The 26,911-nt window shown below is 45.1% G+C and overlaps 13 protein-coding genes and 1 non-coding gene across 14 annotated transcripts; 7 read left to right on the top strand and 7 right to left on the bottom strand.

Moving 5' to 3' along the window:
• Positions 1-27: 27 nt before the first annotated feature.
• YRB30 (Yrb30p) lies at positions 28-1,305 on the top strand (the record flags this gene model as incomplete). The annotated part of the gene is made up of 1 exon (XM_037282502.1): positions 28-1,305. One exon carries the CDS (start codon positions 28-30, stop codon positions 1,303-1,305), a length of 1,278 nt encoding a protein of 425 aa, XP_037138397.1.
• A 169-nt stretch (positions 1,306-1,474) lies between these two features.
• Positions 1,475-3,391, bottom strand: CUP2 (Cup2p; the record flags this gene model as incomplete). The annotated part of the gene is made up of 1 exon (XM_037282503.1): positions 1,475-3,391. The coding sequence occupies one exon, from the start codon at positions 3,389-3,391 to the stop codon at positions 1,475-1,477; it is 1,917 nt and encodes a 638-aa protein (XP_037138398.1).
• Positions 3,392-3,909: 518 nt separating this feature from the next.
• On the bottom strand, positions 3,910-3,980 carry HG536_0Btrna6G. Its single transcript has one exon. It is a non-coding gene; the product is annotated as a tRNA-Gly (tRNA).
• A 109-nt stretch (positions 3,981-4,089) lies between these two features.
• HG536_0B05900 (uncharacterized protein) lies at positions 4,090-5,106 on the bottom strand (the record flags this gene model as incomplete). Its single annotated transcript, XM_037282504.1, has 1 exon — positions 4,090-5,106. One exon carries the CDS (start codon positions 5,104-5,106, stop codon positions 4,090-4,092), a length of 1,017 nt encoding a protein of 338 aa, XP_037138399.1.
• A 536-nt stretch (positions 5,107-5,642) lies between these two features.
• On the top strand, positions 5,643-8,699 carry RQC2 (Rqc2p; the record flags this gene model as incomplete). Its single annotated transcript, XM_037282505.1, has 1 exon — positions 5,643-8,699. One exon carries the CDS (start codon positions 5,643-5,645, stop codon positions 8,697-8,699), a length of 3,057 nt encoding a protein of 1,018 aa, XP_037138400.1.
• A 79-nt stretch (positions 8,700-8,778) lies between these two features.
• Positions 8,779-9,348, bottom strand: RET3 (coatomer subunit zeta; the record flags this gene model as incomplete). Its single annotated transcript, XM_037282506.1, has 1 exon — positions 8,779-9,348. The coding sequence occupies one exon, from the start codon at positions 9,346-9,348 to the stop codon at positions 8,779-8,781; it is 570 nt and encodes a 189-aa protein (XP_037138401.1).
• Positions 9,349-9,595: 247 nt separating this feature from the next.
• TAF3 (Taf3p) lies at positions 9,596-10,669 on the top strand (the record flags this gene model as incomplete). The annotated part of the gene is made up of 1 exon (XM_037282507.1): positions 9,596-10,669. The coding sequence occupies one exon, from the start codon at positions 9,596-9,598 to the stop codon at positions 10,667-10,669; it is 1,074 nt and encodes a 357-aa protein (XP_037138402.1).
• Positions 10,670-10,777: 108 nt separating this feature from the next.
• Positions 10,778-14,449, bottom strand: RRP12 (mRNA-binding protein RRP12; the record flags this gene model as incomplete). The annotated part of the gene is made up of 1 exon (XM_037282508.1): positions 10,778-14,449. The coding sequence occupies one exon, from the start codon at positions 14,447-14,449 to the stop codon at positions 10,778-10,780; it is 3,672 nt and encodes a 1,223-aa protein (XP_037138403.1).
• Positions 14,450-14,686: 237 nt separating this feature from the next.
• Positions 14,687-15,046, top strand: MRPS16 (mitochondrial 37S ribosomal protein bS16m; the record flags this gene model as incomplete). Its single annotated transcript, XM_037282509.1, has 1 exon — positions 14,687-15,046. One exon carries the CDS (start codon positions 14,687-14,689, stop codon positions 15,044-15,046), a length of 360 nt encoding a protein of 119 aa, XP_037138404.1.
• A 97-nt stretch (positions 15,047-15,143) lies between these two features.
• CIP1 (Cip1p) lies at positions 15,144-16,286 on the bottom strand (the record flags this gene model as incomplete). The annotated part of the gene is made up of 1 exon (XM_037282510.1): positions 15,144-16,286. The coding sequence occupies one exon, from the start codon at positions 16,284-16,286 to the stop codon at positions 15,144-15,146; it is 1,143 nt and encodes a 380-aa protein (XP_037138405.1).
• A 563-nt stretch (positions 16,287-16,849) lies between these two features.
• Positions 16,850-19,351, top strand: CHL1 (DNA helicase; the record flags this gene model as incomplete). The annotated part of the gene is made up of 1 exon (XM_037282511.1): positions 16,850-19,351. The coding sequence occupies one exon, from the start codon at positions 16,850-16,852 to the stop codon at positions 19,349-19,351; it is 2,502 nt and encodes an 833-aa protein (XP_037138406.1).
• A 51-nt stretch (positions 19,352-19,402) lies between these two features.
• TFC8 (transcription factor TFIIIC subunit TFC8) lies at positions 19,403-21,142 on the bottom strand (the record flags this gene model as incomplete). The annotated part of the gene is made up of 1 exon (XM_037282512.1): positions 19,403-21,142. One exon carries the CDS (start codon positions 21,140-21,142, stop codon positions 19,403-19,405), a length of 1,740 nt encoding a protein of 579 aa, XP_037138407.1.
• Positions 21,143-21,322: 180 nt separating this feature from the next.
• NCR1 (sphingolipid transporter) lies at positions 21,323-24,844 on the top strand (the record flags this gene model as incomplete). Its single annotated transcript, XM_037282513.1, has 1 exon — positions 21,323-24,844. One exon carries the CDS (start codon positions 21,323-21,325, stop codon positions 24,842-24,844), a length of 3,522 nt encoding a protein of 1,173 aa, XP_037138408.1.
• A 190-nt stretch (positions 24,845-25,034) lies between these two features.
• Positions 25,035-26,879, top strand: AEP3 (Aep3p; the record flags this gene model as incomplete). Its single annotated transcript, XM_037282514.1, has 1 exon — positions 25,035-26,879. One exon carries the CDS (start codon positions 25,035-25,037, stop codon positions 26,877-26,879), a length of 1,845 nt encoding a protein of 614 aa, XP_037138409.1.
• Positions 26,880-26,911: the final 32 nt, after the last annotated feature.

The raw sequence follows: 26,911 nt of genomic DNA on the forward strand, positions 1-26,911 counted from the left end.
CGAGCATCACCACAATCAAGCCCAGCAATGGATGACATTCTCGCTAAGGCAGGTTCACAAGCTGTTACATTTGCGATCAAATCAGGTATTTCGATTGCCTCTACTTATGCCTTGAGAACTATCACCAAATTCGTGATACAGATTCCAAAGAGCGATGCGAGGAGAATTGAGCAACAGAAAGCTAAATTAGAGAATAGAATCGCTATTGTCACCTCAGCTATTGATTTGATAAAGCTGGTTGCTGCTAGAGGCAATACGAATTTGGAAAGTACGCTTAGGTTAACCAAGGATCTCAAGAATGAGCTGGATTCATTTGATGAGCGCATGAGAGAGCTGATTACAAAAGTTGAGGAATCCAGAAGTGCCAAGTCTCAAAAAGAGGCAATTGATTCGGTTGAACTATACATCAATGATCTCCTACAGCGCATCGAAGAGGTGACACCCTTTATCAATCTTTCCTTGACGACTTCAGGTGCAAACTTAAACTCCTCATTACCGCAACAAGTTTCTCCCGGATTACTACTTAAGGCATCTAATTACATCAATTCGAGTAATGGGAAGCCTGCGGGCCAGGTAGGTCCTGCATTTGAGATTAGCTTGTACTCGGTTTTTTATCACCTTGATAAGGCAAACAGCAGTTCTAATGTTAGAGTAGACTGGAAAGAAGACATGAAAAAAGCATTTGTTAGAGTTGTACGAATCGAGTCAAGCGAGAGTTCTTACAACTACCAGTTGCTAATCGAACAGTCGTTTGATGACGGACGATATCATAACTTCGAAGAGGAAAAGCTCCAAAAATTGACTGTGAACCTCCGAAGCATAGTTAAACTCTTCTTTAGCGTATCTGGAAATCTTCTGAAGCTAGCCGAACAGGAAAATCCTGTGCTGGTCCTCAAGGTGGACAAGAATATTGCCGGCGAGCATCCTGAGACTTCTATGGAGGATATCGCATGGTATGCGTTCGGCCAATACGATGGAGTGGAAGATGAGGAAGAGGAAGAGGAAGCTGAAGAAGGGGAAGAAGAGGGGGAGGGTCCAGACGAATACAAAGATAGAGAGAAACAAGAAGAGAAAGAGCTTACGGAAAAGCAAAAAGATGGATCAGGCACATCTTCATCGATAGCCTTGCTGGAGTACATTATCCGACTGGCTTCTTTACAAGAAAGTGATAACCAGAGTATACTGGAAGTCAGCGATGAGAGACTCTCTGTGTACTTGAATGACGAGAATCCGAACTCCATAAGAGAAAAGAAGGCGAATGTGGATCAAGTGACTCATGGCTTGAGTAAAGTTACATTAGATTGATATCCTATGTCTAGACTTTGTCGTGCCATGCTGATCATAAGTACATGTATGATTGTCATAATAATTGTGTTCTAAATAATCTTCCACTCAAAGAAAGATGTGTGTATCTATCTAAACTCATAATGTAACCCCCAAGCTTTGAAGCAAATTTGTCTTTCTGCATCTTATATCACAATATAGACATGAAATTGTCCAAATCAGCAAAGCTCTTTTCAGTGAGTAATTGGCTAGGTGAAGAAGAGGTCTGATTACTTCCGATTCGTGGACTGTCTTGGATTTCCGTTTTCGCCGATGGATTAGCATATGACATAAAGTTTTCCTGAAACAATGGCCTACCGTTCTCCTTATCGAGCGTTCGATTATCGATCATACCACCAATGCTAGCACCATCAAAACCCATAAGCTTGTCAATATCTAAATTCATTCCCGTGGAACTTCGTAGATCCTGAGGGCTTTGTCGTTGAGGCTGCTGCAGTCGCTGGAAACCCTGTGGATTCTGTGATGATGATTTATCCTGCGGTTCAGTGCTTCGCGGGAATTTCATCCTATCTGGAAGATATTTCGATAATGCTGCGTCTGTTAACCCAGTCATCAACCCGTTTTCATTCAGAGACCCCGTTGGTGACTGTAACGAGTTTGTGCTAACGTTGTCATCCACACTCGAGACCATTGACGGGTTGATTGTGATTGGAGCGGGTCTCACATTATAGGATTGAGAAGCTCCGTTTGTGGGAGGGTACCTGTGATTTCGATGCAGACTGGACGACCTTTGCTTCGATTTTCGAGACTCTATAGAAGGCCTGCTATGCTGCTGCTGTTGATGATTAGGCACTCTTTCAGGAATATCCATGAAGCTTGGCGTTAGGGACAGAACTTCCACGCTACGCACACTTTCGTTGTCCAAACTGGTTTCCGGCGCATCCCACTGCTTAGTATTAGAATTGTTCATATTATTAGTATTACTGGCCGGTTCAGCGTTGGCATTATCACTGACATTGCTATAATGATGGGTGCCACTCTGAGGCGAATGCACGCTGTATCGCTTCCCCAACCCCAGAGGCGCGCTATTGTTTCTATCGTAAGAAAACGGTATATTGGACGAGTCCAGGAACATGTCCAAAAGGCCATTATTGGTATCGTTGCGAGTTCCGTTGATGTCATGCGACTGCAGAAATGAATTAGCATTAGAATTAGCGTACGTCGCAGATGCACTGACATTCCGATTGCCGGCTGGGTTTTCGAACGACCAATCGTCGATCAGCGAGCTCGTATCGTTTATCTTGCCAATACCGTTGATATCCGACGGGATGTACTCTTCCAACGGTACCGTAACTTCTCCGACCCTTGTCCTTGTCATTGGTGTGACTCTTTTTGTATTGTTGAGCGGATCCAATCCAACGCTAACCGCATCGGAAAGATTAGCACGCGAGTCCGATCTCACTGAGGAGCAGATAGAGCTGTTGTCCCAATGGCCATTGCCATTAGTGTTGGTCCCCGTGACAAAATTCCCCAAAGTTGGGCTCTGTGGTAATGCGAATTTATGATCCAATGACTGCGTAGAGTGGAATGAAGAGATCGACGCCAACGACGGGACATGATGGTAATCCTTGGAGATCTTCCCACTCACATCGGACTCCACGTAGCTATTATCATTGAACGTCTCCATCGACACAGGCGACGCCACGTGACCCTGGCCAACCATAACGTTACTATTACTGTTCGACCGTCGAACACCCTCATGATTGACTGACACCTTCCTGGACCTTCGTCTTGTGGAGTGGCATTTGCACGGCTCCTGCTTATCACATCTGCAATCGTGGAGCCTCTTCTCCTCCTTCGCCTTAGCCCTAGCTTCCTCCTTGGCCTTCTGAGCCAACCTCTTCTTTTCCAGGCGCCCACACGTACAAACTCCGGTCGGGTTAGCCTTCTTGTTCTTTCTAAGTTCTTTACAATGATCACACGTAGTCGATGGTCTCCCCTTGGGCTTTATCATCATCAATGGTTGGTCGGTATGATTGCACGTCGTCACCCTGTGACCTCTTATACACCTTTCGCAGGCATATTTGACGTTGTTGATCAAGACCATTGACCAATTGACTCACGAGTCCAAATCTGCCTGAGATGTATCTACCAAACTGTTTCTAAGCTCCCTGTTGGCAACTACCTGAGCCTTCCAAAGAGATTGAGAGCACACACTGGGAGGAAAAAGAAAAAAATTTCACACAGCTTATTATAACGATGAAATAGTATGGGGGACCGTTATCAAACGTGAAAGCAGCCAGTTAATCAGGCAAGCACTTGGTTCAGTCAGCCAGCTCAGCTCTCTTTTCGGTGGGAAATGAGAATTGTCGTACCACGGTGTATATGGTTTCTATCACAAGGTACTGGGAAACCTCGCCAAAGACGGCTGTACCGAGAAATTAGGTAACGTCTTTGAACGATTAGCTCAGTAATTGGATGTATTAAAGTAACAGTGCCTGAGGTTGGTAGCAAGCACAGGTTGCCCACCGACCGTTTTCGTTGATGAATAATATGATGGGTGTCGGCTGTTAGGCCGGGGTTCCAGATAAGAGCCGTGGTTGCGGCTGAACGGGTTAAAAAGGTTGCGCAAGCCCGGAATCGAACCGGGGGCCCAACGATGGCAACGTTGGATTTTACCACTAAACCACTTGCGCTACTGAGGTTGTGAGATTTGAGAGTTAAATAACTATATACAGGCTTGGCTGCAGGCTCGGTATCTGAGGAACCATTGTCTATATCTTGATATATACTTGAGATTTCTGTCTAAAAGTAATCGCTGATGATGTCTTCGGCGATATCCCACAACTTCAGATCCGAGCCGTTGCGCATGCCGGCCTTGATGTCTGCCCTGGGCTCTCCTATCTGGCCGAATGGTATGGTGTAGGCACCCTGATCTTTTCTAGTGAGATCTGGAGAGAGCGCAGAGTAGAGCTCTGTATAGGCCCCATAGACCCCGCCGTACGTTAGCAGGGGCATCAGCTTGTTGGCAAGGAAACCCCAGTCTCTTACCAATTGCGTATACAATACACCAGGGAAGCACGATACCGAGACGCATGATATTTCGTCCACTGCTTTTTGGTTCTTGACGGCCCAAGCGTTCGCTTGCAGAACGTTCGCGGCCTTCGATTGGCCGTAGAGGGTTTGGTGGTGCGGTCTCCTGTTGACTGGTACGTCTCTAAAGGTTGGATTGTCCCAATTGATACCGTACTCCTTGAAGCCGTAGAGGTGAGCGGCAGAACTGACCCAGACTATCCTCTTGATAGCGGCGTCTTTTTTTAGGAAGAGAGGGTCTAGAAAGTGCTGCAACAGTTGCGGGCCTAGCACGTTGACCGAGAACATGGCCTCGAAGCCTTGCTTCGAGGTCCCGTTGCTGTTTGGTGCCATCAATCCCGCATTGTGAATGATGATGCCGAGGGGCCTGTCACCCAAGACCGCTTTGATCTTCTCAGCAGCTGGCTTAACGGTGCTCAGATCTAGAAAGTCACATCCGCTAATAACCTCGATAGAGCCACCGGAGCCGTTCACTTCGCTCAAGATCTTTTCGCGGGCCTCCTTTCCCTTCAACTCGCTTCTAACTACGGCAATCACGTCGCAATTCTTTCCGTAGAGCAACTTAGCAACCTCGTATCCGATTCCCGTGTTTGCGCCTGTCACAATGGCTGAGATACCGGACAGATCTGGGTATTGGTCGGGCAAGAATGTAGGCTTCTTGGGCCAAATGCCCTGCCAGAGGCCAGATAGCACAGATAGCTTTGCAAATGGAGGTGCCGGTTCAGTCATTACTCTGCTCTGACCTGATCCGAACCAAGCAAGGCAGGGCCAAGAAACTATTACCTTCAACAGTGCATCTGAGCTTTTATTAATTCCACGAGAGAAAAATTAAGATCGCATGGCGCAGTAACACGGCTTAGTTCTTCGAAGTTCGAACTTGGGTGTCTCTCGAACGGCGTAATTAGCTCGAGGAAGGTCTAGCTTGGCAAAACCATAGCAATTGCGATGATTTTGTAAAAGACCGAAGCAAGTGGTTTCAATGAGATCGTAAATAGCCAAAAAGAACGATCCTACCTCTGGTAAAATCACAGTAGGGCAACTACCTGGCGGTAGCACCAGATAGCACACTATTGGAAGCCATAGGAGCTGCTCTCTTATTGTCTTGCGTCGCAGCTTCATAACGTACCTTTTTTTTCATTAAAAGCTGATCGACATTGCAATGAAGTCGAAGAAGCTTTAACTTTCGTAAGATCACTCAGTAATAAGCTTTGCTCTTCCTCGCTAGCTCGAATACTACCATTGGGATCTTAGGTCGATAAGTTGTAATGAAGCAGAGAATAAGCGCATTGGACCTTCAGATTTTGGCAAGAGAGCTGAGAAACAATTTGGAAGGCTATAGGTTGACAAATATCTACAATATTGCCGACTCTAGCAGACAGTTTCTGTTAAGATTCAACAAGCCGGAGTCAAAAGTCAGTTTGGTTGTGGATTGTGGCTTGAGAATTCATCTAACCGATTATGATAGACCGATTCCTTCGACACCTTCTGGATTCGTTGTGAAACTAAGAAAGCACCTGAGAGGAAAGAGATTGTCAGCTCTTCGGCAGGTGGAAAATGATAGAATCCTTGTCTTGCAGTTCGCTGACGGTATGTTTTACTTGGTTTTGGAGTTTTTCAGTGCTGGTAATGTAATCCTGTTAGATGAGAACAAGAAGATATTATCCCTACAAAGGATTGTTCATGAGCATGAAAATAAGGTTGGAGAAGTCTATAATATGTTCGATGACCGTATATTGGCGGCAGATTTCGTGGGCAACGCCGGCTTGATGGTTGAGCCTAGGCAGTACAGCCGCGATGACGTAAAATCGTGGCTCGATGAAGCTATCACCAAATTCTCGTTGCAGTCGAAACTAGCTGCGGTTGAGCAAGCGATGGGGTCTAAAACTGAGGGGAAAAAGAAGAATCCCAAACCGACGACAATTCATAAGTTGCTGCTGAGTAAAGAACCACATCTATCTTCCGATCTGCTATCTAAGAATTTAAAGGGGCGGAAAATTGATCCATCGACTCCTTGCATTGAGTTTTCGGATAAGGAGCAGGCTTTGGTAGATCTTTTGCTTGATACAGAGGCCGAATATCTACATTTGCTACAAAGTAAGGATGTAGGTGGATTCATCGTGGCCAAAAAAAACGCTCACTACCAGGCAGAAAACGACTCTTCAGATTTAGAGTTCATATATGAGAACTTCCATCCTTTTCAACCGCTAGTTGAGGAGAAAGATGCTGACAAGATAAAAGTGATACATGTCCCTGGCGATTATAATAAAACTCTTGATACATTCTTCTCGACTATTGAATCTTCAAAGTATGCTCTTCGTATCCAACAGCAGGAGCAATTGGCCAAAAAGAAGCTAGAGGACGCAAGGCAGGAAAATGACAGAAAGATCCAAGCTTTGCTAGATGTGCAGTCTTCAAATGAGCAGAAAGGTCACACTATTATTGCGAATGCCGACCTAGTTGAGGAAGCCAAGTTTGCCGTCCAGGGCTTAGTGGATCAACAGATGGACTGGAAGACTATTGAAAAACTTATCAAGCATGAACAGCGCAAAGGAAACAAGATTGCATTAGTGATTGACTTGCCATTGAAACTTGAAGAGAACAAAATAAACCTCTTACTACCTCATAATCCAGATCATACTGACCAGTCCGAGAGCAGATCGCAGCTTTCCAGTAGTGATGATGAAGCTACCGAGACGAGCGACGACGAAGAGGCCGAAGATTCCGATGCAAGCGAAGTCTCGGATTTCGAAACTGAGAACACTTTGGAGAGAGCAAACGTTAAAAAACCTGTCAATAAAGATAAGATCAAAATCGAAATCGACTTAGATCTTTCAGCATATGCTAATGCTTCCAAATACTTTACAGTCAAAAAGAGCTCGGTTGAGAAGCAGAAGAAGGTTGAAAAGAATGTTGAAAAGGCTATGAAGAACATCGAGCAAAGAATAGACAAGCAGCTAAAGCAAAAACTGAAGGAATCACACAATGTGCTTAGGAAGGTTCGTGTCCCGTATTTCTTCGAGAAGCATTTCTGGTTTTATTCAAGTGAAGGATTTTTGGTTTTGATGGCTAGAAGTCCGATGGAGACAGATCTAATTTACAGCAAGTACATTGAGGATGATGACATTTACATGTGCAGTAGCTTTGACACTCAGGTTTGGATAAAGAATCCAGACCGCACTGAAGTGCCGCCAAATACCCTGATGCAGGCCGGAGTTTTCTGTCTAGCTGCTAGCGAAGCTTGGTCGAAGAAGATATCCTCATCACCTCAATGGTGCTTTGCTAAAAATGTTACGAAATTCGATCAAACGGACGAAGGTATCCTGGAACCTGGTATGTTTCGTCTAAAGAAGGAAAGTGAAATGAATCACCTACCACCAGCTCAATTAGTGATGGGCTTCGGATTTCTATGGAAGGTACAAGGTGATGACGAGGACATGGCAGAAGACGATAAGAATAAAGATAGTGAAGACGAAGATAACCAAGATGAGAGTGGCGATGAGGGCGAAGAGAAGGACGAGCACGAGACTGAGAACACAATTATTGAAGGAGCTAGTGAAACCAAACCTGAGGCCGAATTTCAAGAAGTCAGGGAACTTTCCGTGGAATTGAAACACCTTCAAGTGGAAGCCACCTCAGAGCCTTCGGAGGCGCACAAAAACACGGGTACCGGTACTGCTTCTGTTACTGATGTCACAGAGGTTCTTCCTCAAATGAACAAGAATGTTCGAGGAAAAAAAGGCAAACTGAAGAAAATTCAGAAGAAATATGCCGATCAAGACGAGGATGAGCGCTTGAGAAGACTGGAGGCATTAGGAACCTTAAAAGGTCTCGAGAAGAATCAGTTAAAAGCACAAGAAGAATTAGCCAGGCAACAGAACAGGGAATATAAGAAGGCCAGACGAGAGAGACAGAAAGAACTGCAGACACTCCGCTTTACGAAAAATGAAAAGGTTCAGATTAATTACGGCAAAATCGCATCGGAAATCAAGGCCAGAACTGATAAAGATGACCAAATAGTGGATGCCATTCCTGTTTTTGCGCCATGGTCAGCATTGCAAAAATGCAAATACAAAGCAAAGATTCAGCCGGGTTCTGGTAAGAAGACTAAGACTGTAACCGAGGTCCTGAATTATTTCTGCAATAGAGACGTAGACCCCTCAATGACTGACAGGGAAGCAGATTGGCCAAAAGAGCACGAGATAATTAGGCAGATGAAACCGCAAGACTTAGTGTTGATAATTTGTTCAGACAAACTCAAAGTCTCCCTGCCGGGCGGAAGCAACACTCAAAAAGGGAAGGCCAAGTCAAAGAAGAAGAAATAGATAATCTGCCATGAACCGATTTGAATTTGAATCCTCAAATATCAATCAAAAATTCTTAATTAGACATCTCTATTAAAGATTACATGCTCTGTTGTAGCCTTTCCTGCAGCTTACTTTTAGCAAAACCCCAAGCACCAAGTAGACCCTTATCCAGATCGAGAGATACCTGCGGCTCATTACTTGGTGGTTTGGTTACTCTTGACGCGATGGTGGCTGGATCAGTCTCCAAGATGATCCCATTGTCAACCGTTTCATCGATGGCTAACAAAACCATATCATAATGCTCTTGAATATTCTTCTTATCAATTCCAGAATTTAAGATCAAGTCCAGCGAGTCTTTAAACGCTGAAAACGCCTGTTGTAGAACTATTTCATTCTCGTCCATTGAACCTAGCAAGTACAAAGTCACGTCCATGTACTCCTTGTAAAAAACCAAATGATCTTCAAAAATAAGAATATCAGAGTCCTGCTTATGTGTTTTTTGCGCCAGCTGCTTCTCAAACTCCTTCTGCCTCTTCACACTCTGTAAGGAACCCTTACGTTTATCTTCCGCCACATGAGGCGATTGGTAGTATTTCGCATGGATTCTGCTACCTGTGTTATCCAAAATCAAAATGGCCTGTACAGAATACAACGAGAGCCTTGACATCTCAACTCAATTGATCCTCTGTGGCTCTTCCACTATAAGATCAACAGTCCTCTTAGTTTAAATATGTTAAGAAGTTCATCAACTTTGAAGTCTCTTGATACTCTTGATGCGGGTAACCCCATGGTAGACCAGATGAAAAAAGTGGTTTGAAGTCTGAAGACTGTTGATAGCTGCTAAAGATGCTCATTGAAGCCGTTAAATCGGGTTTCCCGTCTCTAGTAGCACCATCATATGGTGAGTTATTGTTATGGCCGCGACTTCTGATTTTTATTTCGGCTTACTGCGCGTTTCGATGATACAATTGTTGAAGTCCCACGGCTTCGATAGGGCAAAACCAAGTACGATTGATATTATAACTGACTTGTACATTAGATATCTGAGGGTTCTCACTTCGGAAATTATAAAGTCAGCACAATCGAGGCTAGACTGGGATGATACTCTTGCACTACAAGATTTGACTTTGGGCCTGCAAAATTTGGGCATAATTAAACCTGTCGATGTGCTGGATGTATACGATGAGAACCCGAATTTGGTCAGCGATGAGGGAATGAGAAAGCTTAAAGAGTGGTGTGTCAGAGATCGCCAGCCGGCGGACGCAAGGAAAGTAGCGCTGCCGTCTGGCAGTCTTTTGCGCAGCAATTCAAAGGGCTCGAAACCACCTTCACTGATTCCGGAATATATAAACCAATTGCAACACGGCGGTCAAGGAGCTGGCGACACCAATGGCAACGAGGAAGATAAACTGGTTGAGGAATTGATTAACAACGGCGATGTAGATGATTGGATAAGGCTCGTCCTCTCTCGTCAGCGAATCAACCACGCAAAACGGGCGACCGGCAAGGAACCCCAGACTCTCGATGACCTATCGTCAGTTCCAGGCTTCAAGCACTCCGTATTAAACGCCAACAATATCAGCGCATCCGGTAACCAAACGGTCCCGGATTGCGCCCTGGCTAACTCTGGAGAAGAAGCGAGTATTGCAAGAAAGGGCACTGAGCTATTGCAGAAACTGCCCGTAATGAGACCCGAGTGGAAGCTAGAAAACCTGTCACTCTCGTTTGATAAAGATGAGGGCAGCGAAAATAATGAAGACCTCGAGAGCTTACAAAACGACAGTGCCGTCGACGATATCCCGACTAGTTTACCACCAGAAGAAGATTTTGACGATCTCGGCACCAACGGATCAAATTTTATTCTCGGCGACAACACCGATACTCAGATTGCCGAGATGGAGGATATGGATAACACTTTCCAGCGAAGGGAATCGCTGGACTTTGGAAATACACCGCATGCTCTCAATTTCGAGTACAATGGATTTTAATGACAGCGAAGCTTTAACGCATAGGTAAACGTTACAGATATACTTCAAGAAATAATTAATGACAGTCAATAATATACATGTAATATTCATTCGGATTTACGTAAGACTCTATAGTTTCCTTTTCGATTTGTACTTCGGTCCTTTTTTGCCGCTCTTATTAATTTTATTCTTATTGGTGGCAGCCCTTTTAGGAATGTCTTTAACTCCATCATCCTCATCGTCATTCAACGCTGCTCCTGCTCTTGCTCCTTTTTTAAATTTCAATCTATTCTTTTGACCTCTGATAGGTCCTTGCTTCACAGCGTCCAGGTAGGCATTGATACCGCTGGTAACTGATTTCAAGGGGTCTTCATCGTCGCCAGACACCTTACGATCGTTTTTCATAATTAACCTGCCCTCCGAATCGAAATTGAACATGTCGTCTTGCAGCAGTTTCTTCTTCTGATCATTTGTGAACTTCTTAGGGCGCGTCGAAGATATATGAGCTAAAGTTTGTGAATCCAACAGATCTAGCGGATTGTCATTCGATTCCACGATAAACTGCTTGGCCTGAGATCTTCGTCCGTTACGAGTTTCATCTTCTTCATCTTCTCCCTCTTCCTCTTCCTCTGACATTTCGTAAATTGCTTCATCAAAGGCGTTCATAAAACGAGAGCCCTTATTAGAAGTAGTAGATACGGCGGCGCCTTCGCTTTCTTCTTCCTTTCTTTTACTTCTATTCTTTGTTTTCCTGATGTTAGCCAATAACCTCAGGTCATCAGCAGGGAAGTTGGCTTCGATAAATTCGTACCCGTACTTTCTAATCAGTCTTTCGATTATGTGCTTCACTTTGGCTTTGAAGTGACCTGTATGTTCGTGTGACCAACGCAACAGCTTGACTATCAAAGCTGGAACCTTTTCTCTCATCAGCTCATCTGGAAGACCAAGAACGCATACCTTGGCGAAACCAATGGCACTCTTGGCAATTTCTCTCGAATTAGACGTCAAATAGAGTTCAATAGTGTCGTAGATGTCCAAGAGGACTGAATGGTCTACCTGATCCTTGTATTCAAAGATGAGGCAAGCAAATGCCGTGATTGTGCTACTAACCATATGTTGCGATTCACCAATCAAACCGGCAGCAATGATCTTAAAGAACTCTGAAATGCTTGATGGCTGATCGGGAGTCTCTGGATTATATCCGGGAACCTTGGATAATGAGATCACTCCATTTGGATCATTCATCTTCTTCCCCATGGCTATCAACGTTTCGAAGCTTAATTCCCTTGATTTTTCGTTGACATCCTTTGTAGCTAAAATGACTTCAGCGATGACTTGCACAATGAAGTCCAAATGATTTGAAGGCAAAATATCGACAACTGTTCTAATAGCGGCCAGCCTGGCGGACTTGGACGATGTTTGCACAGTCCCAGAATTTACCAACATGACTTTCTCCACGTCACTGATGTAGCCAGCTAAGGCCTCTGCACCAGCTTGCGGTTCTGCTAACCTCGTGATAATCCTGTAAGCCCTCTTTTGAGTCAAGGCATCTTTTGAGCTTACGGTGGCTCCAAACAGTGAGAATAGAGCAGGATACGCGGAAACGGGTAAATACTTGGACATGCAAACCACTATGTCCAAGAGAGTTGCGCTAAGTTGGGGCTGTCCTTTCGATGGTCTTCCGGTCTCCTCGTCCATGGCCTTTTTTAGTAAAGCACAAACATTGTCGAACATCTTCCTAAGGTCTTCTGCTGAAGCAATCTTGAGATACGATTCGATCGTTTCAAGTATGTAACCTCTTGCATTAGCAGCCGTTTGAGTATAAACATTGAAGAGAACTGCCAATAGGTTGGCAGTCTTGCCTTTCAAAAACTCCAAGCCTTCCGTGGCTTTACCCACGGGGAAATGCTGCTGCAATAGTATGTCGTCAGCGTAGACACCATTGATATATGCTAGGTTAGTTTCCACTAAGTTTTTGAAAGAGTGACAGATCGTGGTTCTCAATTCGACTTTCTGATACAGCAGCGAGGAGAGATCAGCGGCGAATTTATCGGTGAAAGCTTTCTCTAAGTCAACAGGCAACTCGCAAAAGTGAGGTAGGGTCGACCATATTTGGTCGAGAACAGTCTGAAAGATTTTCAGTTGCACGGACTCCTTTGGTAATTGTTCACACTTGGCTTGATAGATCTCAATCAACGGTACCAGTTCCTCAATAAAAACGGCAAGCTCGGTATTTCTAGTATTATCTCTGATTAAGGGCAAGAGCCATGCCCTCCCTGGTTTGCTGTCGGATGGCTCTACTAAGTTCAGAGGCAAGCTGGATAAAACTTTCTTTGGCCCAATGGAAGTAATGGCGGCAGCGATCACTGCCTCAGCTTCAGAACGCAATTCTAAAAATTCTTCCTCGCTAGTTCTCCAACCTCCCACAATTTCCAGTGGTGCAATGAGTTCAGGATATGACCTGTATCTAAATTTTGTAATGGCGGTTCTCAAGACATTCAGCACTTCTTTGGCACAATGAATGTACCTAACGGATAATAATTCGACGAAGATTTCGGAGAGGTCCGACAGGACTTGATCGACCGCCTCAAAAGTATTTTCATCCATTGCTGGTGGATACAGCAGTAGTTCGTCCTTCACGGCATCCGCGACCGTAGCCACGAGACATTGGGATGCGCTATGATACACCTCTGGTGTCTCGCTGGCGAGATATTGTGACATCAGCTTGAAGACGTCAGGAATCTTGGACAAACATTTCAGAGGCTGGTGCATCGCGTAAGCCGATAAACCTTTTACCAGAACTGCTATCCACGATCCCACGAGGTTGGCATCACTACTTGATGGGGTCAAAGAAAAGATGACATCCAGCAGTTTCAAAGATTTGCTTTCAGCGAGAGTCGAGTCAGAACTTAGTTCCGAGATGATCTTGAAAAGGTTTTCAAAGCATTCGAAAGCCGCCTTAACTAGATACTGGTCGGAACTTTTCGTCACCGCGAGCAGCAAATCACACAGAACCTCAATCTGCTGGCTAGGCCATTGGCCAGTTGACACAACGGCATTGATAAGCCTTAGAGCTCTGATAATATCATTATTCGTTTCACTGGCGGCCCCCTGCGCTTTAAGCTTCTTACTGGAAGTATTCGCCGCTGTGTCCAACGCTTTTTGTAGACTATTTACGGCGAAGATAGTAACTGGCACGGCGGCAACATGCCCAGCTGTGGGGGCTGCTGGTGGATTACTCAAAATAGCGCTAACACCTTCGACCGCCCTCTTCCTCACTTTCGGTCTGGGATCCAGGGATAACTGCAACAACCCTTGCAAACCTCTATTCGGCGTGATACTCAAATCCTGTGTGTTGTTCCACGCTTGCGCGTCCTGGGCTATCAGCAGCGCTTCCAAACAGCCGATGGCGGATCTTATCAAAGGTGCCTCTGCGTTTTCGTCCGTTATGAAAGGTGCTATCTTGGTCAGAATCTCTGCAAATTTAGATCTCAACAGCGTTTTGGGAGCGTAATGGAAAATCAAATCGAGAAGGTAACACGACGAAGTAGCCAACTGTAGGTTACCGATTTCACCGGTCTCGCGCACGATCACCTGGTCCAAAAGTGACATCAATGCAATCAGATACTTGACTATGTTGCTAGAAATGTTTTGATCCTGTGAACTTTCGATGTTCTCTTCCACTGCAGATAAAATGATAGCCACATGTTTCTGGTTTTCCAGTTTTGAACTGATCTGCTGCCTTATCTTGGCCAGTTTTTCCTCCAGTTCCAGCCAGCGAGCAGCTTGATCGGCTTCCATGGTAATTGGCTTCTAGATTGATCGGGACCGACGCCTATCGGGCTGAAATGAGTGTCTAATAGCTGAGATGAGATGCGATGAGATGCGGTGAGATGAGCTTCCATCGAAAATTTTCAGTTGTGAAATTCTTATCATAACGTACGACCAGTTAACTTCATATAGTCAAAGTTGACCTGAACAACTCACAAGCTCTGAGTCGAGAGAGGCCATCGACTGAAGCGGTAATCCACGCCAGCTATGGGTTTGGGACTGGTTAGGATAAGATTGGCCAGATTTGGCAGAACCAACTCTCCGGTTTACAATATTGTGGTTACGAACGCGCACAAGGCAAGGGACGCGAAACCGATCGAGGTACTAGGGACCTACAATCCGATACCAAGACCACGTACTGTCAAACAGAAGAAGCAGGGGATGGTGGCTATAAAGGATGTGCAACTTGACTTCGATAGGGCGAAGTATTGGATAGGTGTTGGGGCGCAACCAAGTGAGACTGTGACGAAATTGCTGCAGAAAAGTGGCATACTGGATGAATCTTGGGGCAAGAGCTATGCGTCGTCAAGGAAAGTGGTGGCACCAAGAAGAGAAGTGCTAGAGTGATGAGTTGAGACCACATTATACCCGTATATAAGGTAGGAGTGTAAAGTTGCATGTAAATAACAAATTCATGAGGGAGACGATGTTCTCGGGGCTACAGCTACCTCTTGAGCCTCAGCGACTCTCTCTTTTTCCTTAAAGTTTCGGAGACGATCGAGTTTTCCAGAGAGGGATGGTTACACGTTGCTGCCATGGCGGTCGTCGCGGGGCTGTTGGAGAGAGCTGTGTTGCTTCGCTGTCTCGATAGGAAAGCGCCGTGGTTGGTATTTACAGATGGAGCCGCGCCGTTGAAGCCCGGCGCCAGGCAGCATTCGGAGGACGCCGGCGTCAGCGCGAATAGTCCGTTGCTGTTAGATCGCGTTCTCGCCAGCAGTATCTGCGAAGAGTTACTCCTGCTTCTCATCAGTCCAGTCCTGCCGGCGTTCGCGCTCAAGACGTTGCCAAAGTAGTCCTGCGCCGTTGGTTTTCCCGCGCAATCCGGCGTCGAAGGTTTCGAGTTCTGGAAAGAACTGTTATACATCAACTCGACAAACTGCGGAGGCGGCGGCGCCAACGACAGGTTGGAGTTGTTGCGCGAGTAGAACCCTTCCATTCTTACCTCTTCCAACAACCGATGTCTCACCAACGTCAGCAGCCAGCTGTTTCTCTCGTATCCGATCTCTACCCCCTGCGTCCTACACTGCTCGATGGCGATCTTCGCCGCCTTATTCAGTATCGCCGACGGCGGGTTTGTCTTGTCGAAGGGAGTCACCGTCGGATCTGAACTCAAATCCTGGTACACCTGCAGAAGCAAGCTGAGAAACTGGGGAGTGAAGCTGCCGGCACCCCCCGCCGCTGCCGTCGCAAACGCTTGGTGTCTAAGTCCTCCGTGGAAGTCCGACACCGAGCTCGCCAGCGAGCTCACGCTCCTCTGACGGCCTTGCATCTGCAGATATGGCGGAAACGACCCGCCCAACCCCTCGACGTCTTCCTGGCGGTTCAATGGCGTCGTAGAGACCGGCGTATGCACCCCGGGGTCCACATACATCATCTCTTCGCTCTCTTCAAACTCCTGCCCCTGTCCATACAGCCCTAACGACTCTCCATGTCGATTTCCAGCCGTCACAGGGACCGGCTGCGACAGCTGGAATGAATCTGCCTCCATACTATCATCCACCATTGTAACATCCTCGCTACTACCAACCTCAGGGCTCGTCCTGTGCTTCGAGTGGTAAAACTTCCTATGGAACCTGTCCAAAAGCATCTCGTGTATTCAACTCTTACCAAAACCAGTGCCTTCCCGCTACTCAATACCGTGCAATTATAAGTAATGGTCCAGTAACGTGTAAGGAGCAACCTTACGCGTCTATGCTGCGTTGTCTTCCGTAAAACTCCTAAACGAGTAATCAATTTTTTACCAGAGGTTTAAAAGGTGGCATTCTCGAAATGCAACCCAACTCGCAGACGCCGATTACGCATCAGCAGCCGGCAGGTCGAACTTGGCCGGAGATCGGCGTTTGACAGACCCGCGTTAGTTACCTGTGGTTTTCGTATAGACCGGGGGAGGTGCACTAGACGTACGCGTTTCGGTTAAGCACAGTGAGTGCTTTTGGAAAGGTTGTAAGACGTTTCAAACCCGCTCATAGGAGCCAGGGCCACAGGGAACAGGTTGGGAGCTCAACGGGGCCCTGTGGTTGATCGTGGAAGAGCAAGGGCATTAGGCAGAGTGTCACGTGACTTACGACTGTTGGTTGGCAGATCTTAAGGCTATTGAGTCGACGAGGTTATGGTGAAGGCTGGGACACTGGCAGACGTTGGAGCAGCTCAATGGGTGCTCAGGAAGGTTGCGAGAAGTTTGGTCATCCTTACGAGCCGTATGAGATACAGCTGCAGTTGATGCGGTGCATCTACGATGCGCTTTCTAGTGGTAGAAAAGTCGCCGTGGTGGAGAGTCCCACTGGTACTGGTAAGACTTTGTCGCTGATCTGCTCTGTTGTCAGCTGGCTGCGGAGAAACAAGCCGGATCTTTTGGCTGGGGCGTTTGGCGAGGACGCGGAAGAGGAGGACGATGACGAGCCTGACTGGGTCAACGAGACGTACAAGCGATCTGTGCTGGGTTCCAGATTGCAAGCGATGAGAGAATATGAGCAGCATCTGGAGAGGCTGAGTAGAGATCTGAGGATGCTGGTGCCGGAAGTGCGGGAAACAGCCGGGAACACGTATAAGAGAAGGAAGACTCCGTCTCGCGTGGAGGTCTCTGTCGCAGAGAGTGATTTCTTGGCTCAGCCTTACGAATCGGACTCGGAGAACGCTAACAATGACGGCGGGGTGATCCATGCGGGTGACAAGCAGAAGTTGGAGCGAGAGGTTAAAGAGATGCTGGCTAAACTGGAATCGTCGCGATCGGACGAAAAATCGAGCCTGAAGAATGATAACTTTAATCCCGTCAAGATTTTCTACGCCTCGAGGACTCATTCTCAACTGAATCAGTTTGCATCTCAATTGCGCTTGCCTAAGTTCGAGTCATCGTTTGTCGAACAACAGGTGCCGGTGGAAAGGCTCAAATATGTGCCGCTGGCTTCGAGAAAACAGCTTTGCATTAATGAAGACGTCAAGAAGTGGGGAAGTGTTGAAGCCATCAATGACGCGTGCGCTGAACTTCTTAAGAGCCCGAAAGGCTGCCAGTTTTATCAGCCCTCGTCTGCTTTCTATAAGGAGCATCTCTCGCGCTCTTTCAGAGATAACACTTTTGCACAGATACAGGACATCGAAGATTTATGTGCCCTTGGTAAAGCGCTACACGTCTGTCCCTACTATGCAACCCGCGATTCCCTGACTGGTGCAGAAGTGGTCACATTGCCGTACCAATATTTGCTCTCAGAATCGACTAGAATGCAACTTGGAATTGATCTGAAGGACTCGATAGTTATCATAGATGAAGCGCATAATTTAGTTGAAACTATAAATGCGATTCATTCAGCTGAAATATCCCTTGCTGATCTGACGTTGTGTAACGAAGGCGTGAAAAGATATCTTGAGAGGTTCAGATCAAGATTGAATCCTGGAAATAGAGTGAACCTGATGAAATTAATGGAGCTCATGAGAACTTGGATAGCCTTTATTAGAAATAACTACAAGAAGCCTGGTCAGGAGATATCATTCGTCGATTTTTTTGCATCGACTAACATCGACACGTTAAACATCCATAAAATAAATCGTTACATTACTAAATCGAAGGTTGCATACAAAATCGACACATACACTAAATCTTTATCGGAGGAGTCATGTAATTCGGATTCTTCGTCAAAGGCTCCGGTTAAGGCATCATCAAATCCTCTGCTCTTCAAGGTTGCTAATTTTCTGCAGTGTCTGACCAATCCAGCCAAAGAAGGTCGGTTTTTCTTCGAGAAAGGTCAGGTTATCAAGTACATGCTTTTAGAGCCAGCAGAGTCTTTCCAGAGCATAGTTAATGATGCGCGGTGTGTGATCCTGGCAGGTGGTACCATGCAGCCAGTGTCAGATTTGCTGAATAACCTCTTCATGGAAATCCCCAAGGAGGAAATCTCACTATTTTCCTGTAATCATGTTATTCCAGATGAGAATCTTAGGGCCTACATTCCTCAAGAGAGTCAGTTTGAATTCACTTTTGAAAAGAGGCAGTCTCTTTCCCTCATCAAGGGTGGGCTATTTCAATTTTACCTAGCCCTTGCCAAGAACGTTCCCACCTCTGGTGGCATTGTGGGGTTTTTCCCTAGCTACCAGTATCTTGAATATGTCTATAACATTTGGAAACGCGAAGGACTATTCACAAAGCTGGATAATGTGAGAAAGATCTTTTACGAAAGCAAAGTTAATGAAGATCCTTTACCTGCCTATACTGAGGCTGTTTCAAAAGGCAAAGGAGCTTTATTGCTTGCCGTAGTTGGAGGCAAACTCTCGGAGGGTATCAACTTTCAAGACGATCTATGCCGAGCGGTAGTTATGACCGGTTTGCCATTTCCAAATGTTTTCAGCGGTGAGTTACTGATAAAGACTAGACATCTGGAAAATAAGATTATATCGAGCGGTGGTACCACAAAAGATGCCAAACAGGCCACCAGGGACTTTTACGAAACGATTTGCATGAAGGCTGTTAATCAATCTATTGGTCGAGCAATAAGGCACGCAAACGATTACTCTCTCATATTCCTTCTTGACAAACGTTACGCTAATCCAGAGATCAGTAAAAAGTTGTCCCAATGGGTGAGCAGGCGTCTTCAATCTCAATCAACTGTCACCGAAATCATGAAAGATACAAGCAGTTTCTTTTCGTTACATAATCATCGATAAAATAGTACCTTTGCACGCGTCGATGTCCAGATATTTATAAAGTGCATCATATTAAGCAGCAGCCATGGCAGTTCCGGTGTATACACTCTCCTCATTCAGTTCCTCAAGTAACGTTCTAGTGAACCAGCCGTAATCATTTAGGTTGTCCTTTTTGATATCAATGATGCGTTGGTTGCTAATAGGACACACTTTAACCTGGGTGGTTAAGATTGGCAGTAAGCTGACGAAGCACCTTCTCCAGGTGTGTTGTTGTTCAGAACAAATATAATCTGGAGTATCGCTTGTTCGAAAGTCGAACGATTCGGTGATGAATTCGCCCCTCAGCTCAACAATATCGGAGGTTACTGGACTATCACGTCTTAGAATCGATGCTAAAGATTGAATTGACGCTTTGTCAATTGGATTCGTAATTTCCGAACTTTTAGCGACAGCATAATCGAAAATAGCTCTCCTGAAAGGCACGATCGATGGGTGCTCGTCAATAAAGTTGAAAAATCGCCAGCTGTTCATCTTTTCATTGTTCAGAAGAGATCTAATATAAGCCCTCAGGGACATATTCACATCGCAGGTCGGTGTTGGGATGTCCTCTTTACTGGCAGAAGAAGGCAACGTACATTGGTAGATCTGGTAACATTGATACCAGGCCAATCCCGTGGCATACTTCGAAATGGTCCAGGAGTGGCACAAGGGAACAAATGTTATGTAGAACATATGCTCTGATGCGATCTTGTATTTCATGGTCGCTCGTTCCATGCTGTAGCATATAGCAAGAGAATAGCCATCCGACGAAAGCGCGAGACCGTGGATCAGCACGCTTGCCTCATAGTTGCTAAATTCGTTGTTTATTATACTCCATTTTTTGAATTTCCGCTCCAAATGTGGTGCCACAATCTCATCTGGTGCTAAAGTCAATTCGCCTTTCAGTTGTACTTTGCAACTGGTTTTGTTTGAAATCACAATAACAGTCTCTGTTCCTTTCACGGGAACTATTTTGAATCCATCGCTTGCTGTCAGAGCTAAGCTCGAGGTTTCTTCTGCTTCTAAGTCGACTCTGTAAAGATGGCACGAGTCTGTATAGACAAGGAATTTATCCAAAAGACAGCTATCTATCAGCCTCAATCTCGAAGGAGCCCTCAGTCGCGTCAGTTTCCCGCCTTTACTAAAGTCAACCATGTAAATTGAGTTATTATCAAGCATAATAATGATCTTGTCGTCTTTCCAATCAATTCCGACTATCCAATTTGTAGCCACGTCGTGGCCTAGTTCAATCAATTTATTCGCAGTAAAGTGCGGAGACCCGTCAGCGTGATCCTCCAATGAATATATTACAACTTCACCTCTTTCATTCCCCACTGCTAAGGAGGACCCATCCGGGCTCCATTCAACACAATGGTATGCCCTTCGCTCCAGCTCTTTATCCGGCTCGTCTAAATTGCATATCAGCCTCTGATCCTTGAAAATGTGGACATTGAGATTGCTGGTCAGCACAGCTAAGAACGAGGCAGTCGGGCAGGGTTTGCAAAGTTTAGTATACGATACTGGTTGAGAGTTTAGCAGCGCATTTCGACCAGCCCCCTCGAATTCAAATTTGTTCTCGAGTTCTAACGGATAATCCTTGATATGAAACAGCTGCTTGCTATTGTTAGATACCTCCTTTCGATATATTGGCTGTCCAATGCAAATATCCGGATACGCAGTTATATACAACGTACCATCTCTCGCCCAAACTATGTTTCTCTCAGAGTCCTGGAGCTCCTTCCGTGTGATCACCAGATCCTTCAAAAGTTTCATCTAGTAATCCGTGAAGCAACCTATCGACTACCGCTGATTGCTTTGTAGTTGTCGTGCGGTAACAACAATAGGTCGCGTTTTAGCAATAATCGCCAACCGATTATATAAAGGTAACGTACAAGGAAGGCCCCGAATTGACTGCCCTAACACTAGCAATTGAGCTAGATTGAAGTTGCTAAGATGTTGCCGATGATACTGCTAGCATGCATAGCTGGTCTATGCAACGCAGTAACAGCAATGGCTGCAAGATGTGCGATGTATGACCATTGTGGGAAAAAGTCCGTCTTTGGTTCAGAGCTGCCTTGCCCCGTCTTTGATCCACAGTTTAAGCCAGATCCTGCTAATGATGAACTGATCGACCTGGTTGCTGAGATTTGTGGAGAAGAATGGAGAGATGAGACGGAGCTATGTTGCACTATGGATCAGGTCGAGAATCTGAAGAAGAACCTGAAGAAAGCTCAGGGGATCATTGCCTCATGCCCAGCGTGCATGAAGAACTTTAACAGCCTGTTTTGCCATTTTACATGTTCCCCTAAGCAGGCCGATTTCGTCAACGTAACAAGAATCCAGGAATCTTTGGCTAAGAAGGAGATTGTAGCAGAGGTAGATGTCTACCTAAACTCATCTTGGGCGTCAGTTTTCTATGATTCCTGTAAAGATGTTAAGTTTTCTGCTACCAATGGGTACGCTATGGACCTGATTGGAGGTGGTGCCAAGAATTACTCGCAGTTCTTGAAATTTTTGGGAGACGAAAAGCCCTTACTAGGCGGGTCTCCTTTCCAAATTAACTATCTTTATGAGTTAGATGGTGCTGGAGGAGATTTTTCTCTCTTCAATGATTCAGTATACGCCTGCAACGACTCCGAATACAAATGTGCGTGTGCAGACTGTGGAGCTTCATGTCCTGATTTAGCACCTCTGGCGCGGGATACTTGCCGGGTCGGCTCACTGCCTTGCTTCTCGTTTGGAATTTTGATGATTTATGCACTCTTACTGGTTGCACTGGTTATCTGGCATATCTGTATGTTCAGAAACAAGCAGAAAACTTCACTAATTACTAGCGACGAGAGTCCAACAGGCTCCATTTCACAAATGGGTTCTGATGATCGCTTGTTTGAGACGTACGACACAAACTCTTACAGCTTTAACAATAAAGTAGCTAACGTACTAGGAAGTGTCTCTGGTTACTCGGTGAGAAACCCTTATTTCACTACAACTCTTACTATTGCTACGGTAGCAGTTTTCGGTCTCTTGCTATATTTCTTTGGTGAGCTGGAGAGGGATCCGATAAATTTGTGGGTCAGCAAGCATTCCGAGAAGTATCGTGAGAAGGTTTTCTTTGATGAGAATTTCGGACCTTTTTATAGGGTCGAACAGATCTTTGTTGTTAATGAAACTGGTCCTGTTTTGTCCTATGAGACGATGGAATGGTGGTCTGCTGTCGAGCAGGAGATTTCTGAGATTATCACATCTACAGAGAACCTAACGTTTCAGGATTTCTGTCTTAGACCTACGCCGGGCTCCTCGTGTGTCCTCGAATCGTTCGTTCAATATTTTCCCAATGGTCTGCCTGACAAGCTCTCGTGGCGTGAACAACTACAGATGTGCACAGATTCGCCAGTTAACTGTTTGCCAACATTTCAGCAACCCTTGAGGAAGAACCTTCTTTTCAGCGATGATGACATTTTCGAAGCAAAGGCCTTCGTCACAACATTACTGGTCAACAATCACTCGGAGTCAGCAATATTGTGGGAATCAGCGCTGGAGGCCTATTTATTGCAGCTCCAAATTCCCGAAGGGTTGAGAATTAGCTTCAACACAGAAATGTCACTGGAAAAGGAACTAAGCAACAATGATGATGTACTCATAATTTTTACATCTTACCTCGTCATGTTTCTCTACGCTTCATGGGCATTAAAGAAAAGGGGAGGAGGTGACAGATGGCTATTAGGATTTGTCGGTATACTCATTGTCGCCTCTTCAGTATTATGCGCCGCAGGGCTCATGAGTGTCTTGGGCATCAAATCGACCCTGATCATTGCAGAGGTGATTCCGTTTTTGATTTTGGCAGTCGGTATCGACAATATTTTTCTAATCACACATGAATACGACAGATTATCAGATACCAATTTGAATTTAGACACTGACACACGGATAATTTTGGCCGTGAAACGCATATGCCCATCTATACTTCTTTCCTTCATTTGTCAAGCTGGCTGTTTCCTCATTGCCGCCTTTGTTTCCATGCCAGCTGTCCGGAACTTTGCTCTATATTCTGCGCTAGCCGTCCTTTTCAACGTTCTGCTACAGATGACAGCCTATGTTGCCTTCTTGGCATTGTACGAGAAGAGAAATGCGACCATCATAAAAGATGATTCTGATGATGGTCATCTTTTCGGTGAAAGATATTTTTGCTTAATTGCGAAGAAAAGGAAAATATTAGCTTTCTTCAGTTCATGGGCAATGCTCTCTCTGGTATTTTTACCCGAGATCAAGCTGGGTTTGGACCAAACATTAGCTGTACCAAAAACCTCCTATCTTGTGGACTACTTCCGGGATGTGTATGAAAACCTGAATGTTGGCCCCCCAGTTTATTTTGTGGTGAAGGACCTAGATTTCAGAAAGAGGCGCAATCAGCAGAAGGTTTGTGGAAAGTTTACCACCTGCAATAACGATTCTCTCGCAAATGTGCTGGAAAAAGAGCGTGAAAGATCTACGATTGTCGATCCAGTAGCCAACTGGCTAGATGATTTTATGCTTTTCTTGAATCCTGATCTTGATCAATGTTGCCGTTTGAAGAAGGGTTCAACTGACGTTTGCCCACCTTCTTTCCCGAACAAGCGTTGTGAGACCTGTTATCAGGAAGGAGACTGGAAGTACGATATGTCAGGCTTTCCTGAGGGCGACGACTTCATGGAATACCTCTCGATATGGCTAGAAACTCCAAGCGACCCTTGTCCTTTGGGTGGTCGTGCGCCATATTCCTCTTCCATATCCGTGGATCAGTCAAAAGTGAAAGCTTCCGTCTTTAGAACAGCTCATAAACCACTAAGATCTCAGGATGATTACATCAAGGCTTACAAGGATTCCATTAGAATCAGCGAGTCACTGGAAGGTCTTGACGTTTTTGCATACTCTCCATTCTACATCTATTTTGTCCAGTATCAGAATATCATCACACTGGCAGTTGGTCTTATTGGAGCTGCTCTCGTACTGATTTTTGCTGCGAATACCTTATTCCTCGGTTCTGCACAAACCGCAGCCTTGTTGACTTTAACCGTTATGATGATCTTAGTCGATATTGGGGCCTTCATGGTTTGGTTTGGAATATCACTGAACGCCGTCAGTCTCGTGAACCTCGTCATTTGCGTCGGTCTGGCCGTTGAGTTTTGCGTCCACATCGCTAGAGCTTTCTCCGTACTACCCGAAGGTATCAGGAATGATCGTGACTCGCGCGTTAAATACGCTATGTCTACAGTTGGTGGTTCAGTTTTCAGGGGAATAACGATGACCAAGTTGATCGGCGTTTGCGTTGTAGCATTCGCTCAATCGAAGATATTTGAAATTTTCTACTTTCGGATGTGGTTCTCGCTTATCGCTATTGCGTCGGTTCATGCTCTGATATTTCTACCAGTTCTTCTTTCCCTGGCTGGTGGAAAGAGCTACATTGATGAGCCAACTCAAGAGTCGCTTTTAGATTGATAAGCTTCATATACAATTCGTAGTCAAGTAATCGCCTGTCGTGTCTTCCAACTTTTTTGAGCCTTCGCTAAGGCATCGCGCTTTAGCTGAAAAATCGTGAACGTTGGAAACTTGCTTAGTTAGGTCGAAGTCAAGAATATACAAGTTGAAAAAGGAGGAGTTTTACCCAATTGAACGTTGGGAATAGCATATGAATGTGCTGATCACGTTAGGTCAGATATTGTCAAAAAATGGTGTTGCATCTCCGTCTGTGAAGCATGAGAAGTACTTGCTTAGCATGTTTGAAAAAGCCAGGCCAGTTCCCAACAAGATCAAAATCAATAAGGTCAAGCAAACCCAGAAAACTCCTGAGAGGATGCGAAAAGTTGTTACTTTGAAAGCAAATAGGCATTTGGTCGGGCAAGGATCAAACTTCCAGAAAAAAGTTGTCAAAGACTACCTGTCGCCATTGCGAGTTCACGACTTTTCACGACATGAGATCAAAAATGACTATGACACTCAAAAAGCTACGCGAATGAGCCACATTGCTAGGCGCCGGAAGCAGTCTGCAAATTATAGAGAGATTCTGTTCAGCGATTCAAGGCGATTTGTTGGAGAGCTCTTGGCTGCACTAGTCGCATGTAGTTCAAAAACGATTGAAGCGACCTCAGACCATGTAGTTCGTCATTTCCCCACATGGACCATGGAGGAGGTACCGAAAATACCTAAATTCAGTGCTAATCCCAATTTATTTGAAGACTACATTGGATTTCTCTCACACACCAAGTTCCTTTATCGAAATTCATCCTCAACTAATGGTATTGTACCAATGATTTTACGAAATTTAATGCATCCAGGTAATTTGAAAACACTACACTTGAGAACAACTAGGACTTATAATGATATGATATATTACTTTTGTGAAAAGTTTGACTTTGCCTCTTGTCGGGAGATCTTTGCGCAGATGAAGATAGAGGGCGCTCAGCGGAACACTATAACCTACAATTTGATGCTGCTTAGCGTTTTGAAGAATTCGCATATTCGAAAAGTGAAGCCAGTGGACAACGAAGTGATTTACTATCTTAAAAGCATGCGGAAGAACAAAGTACAAGCAGATGCGGTAACATGGACGACATGCTATAATTTTTTGAAGGAGGATGTTTCAAGAGCGATTTTCATTGAGCAAATGCAACTACGTGGTGTTCCTATAACGGCTGCATTTGTGTACACTGTCTTACGAAATGGGACATACAGCTCGGAAGAATGCCTTCGCTTTTTGTCGAATAACAAGGTACCGCTGAGCTTTAAGCTTTTTAAGCTCTGTCTTGATAGGCTTTTGGAAGAAGATAGGGCTAACGTTGCATGGCTCTTCCTGGAGCACACTATGATGAAGCGAGAGATGGACTTCAGAATTGACTCTGATATTTTGAATTCTTTCTTGCGTTACTTTGCTAAGAAAGGAAGGTTTGATATGGCGATTATTACTTTCAATACATGTACACGGGATTTCAATATCAAGCCAGATGACCATACTTTTGAGATGCTTTTCAAGGCTTTGGTAACAAACGGATATACAAAGAATTTCTCTCTGGTTTTAAAGTACTTGAAAAATGTCAGAGGGTCCTTTGGTTTGGGAAATCGAAACAATTATTGGCTCATTAAAGCCACCGGAATATCTAAATTTAACGTTCCTAAGCTGAATGCGTTCTCAGATGAAGATCTCGAAAAACTGACTAGTCAATTGGACAATCTAAAATGGAGCTCTACATCCAGTGGCTTTACTGTCAAGACATGGAAAGAGAACGGGCCATCATTCAAGAGGGCTCTGCGAGATATTGGTTGTGTCCCACCGATGGTTCGGGCAAGCAAAAAGCCACATACGGTAAACACAACCGCGATGCAAAAGAAATCTAGATACCGCCGAAGGATACGAAATATAGCTGTGCAGAGCGCCATGTGCAAACGGATTCCGCTTGCTAAGGACTGGTACGGGACTTTGAAGCAACAGCTAAAGGAAAGGAATATTCTAGCTGACGAGCTCATTAGATATAGGTAAGATAGACACATGTAGATAGCTAATGGGAAAGG

The sequence above is a fragment of the Torulaspora globosa genome, chromosome 2 (assembly GCF_014133895.1).
Source record: "Torulaspora globosa chromosome 2, complete sequence".
Classification (NCBI taxonomy): Eukaryota; Fungi; Ascomycota; class Saccharomycetes; order Saccharomycetales; family Saccharomycetaceae; genus Torulaspora; species Torulaspora globosa.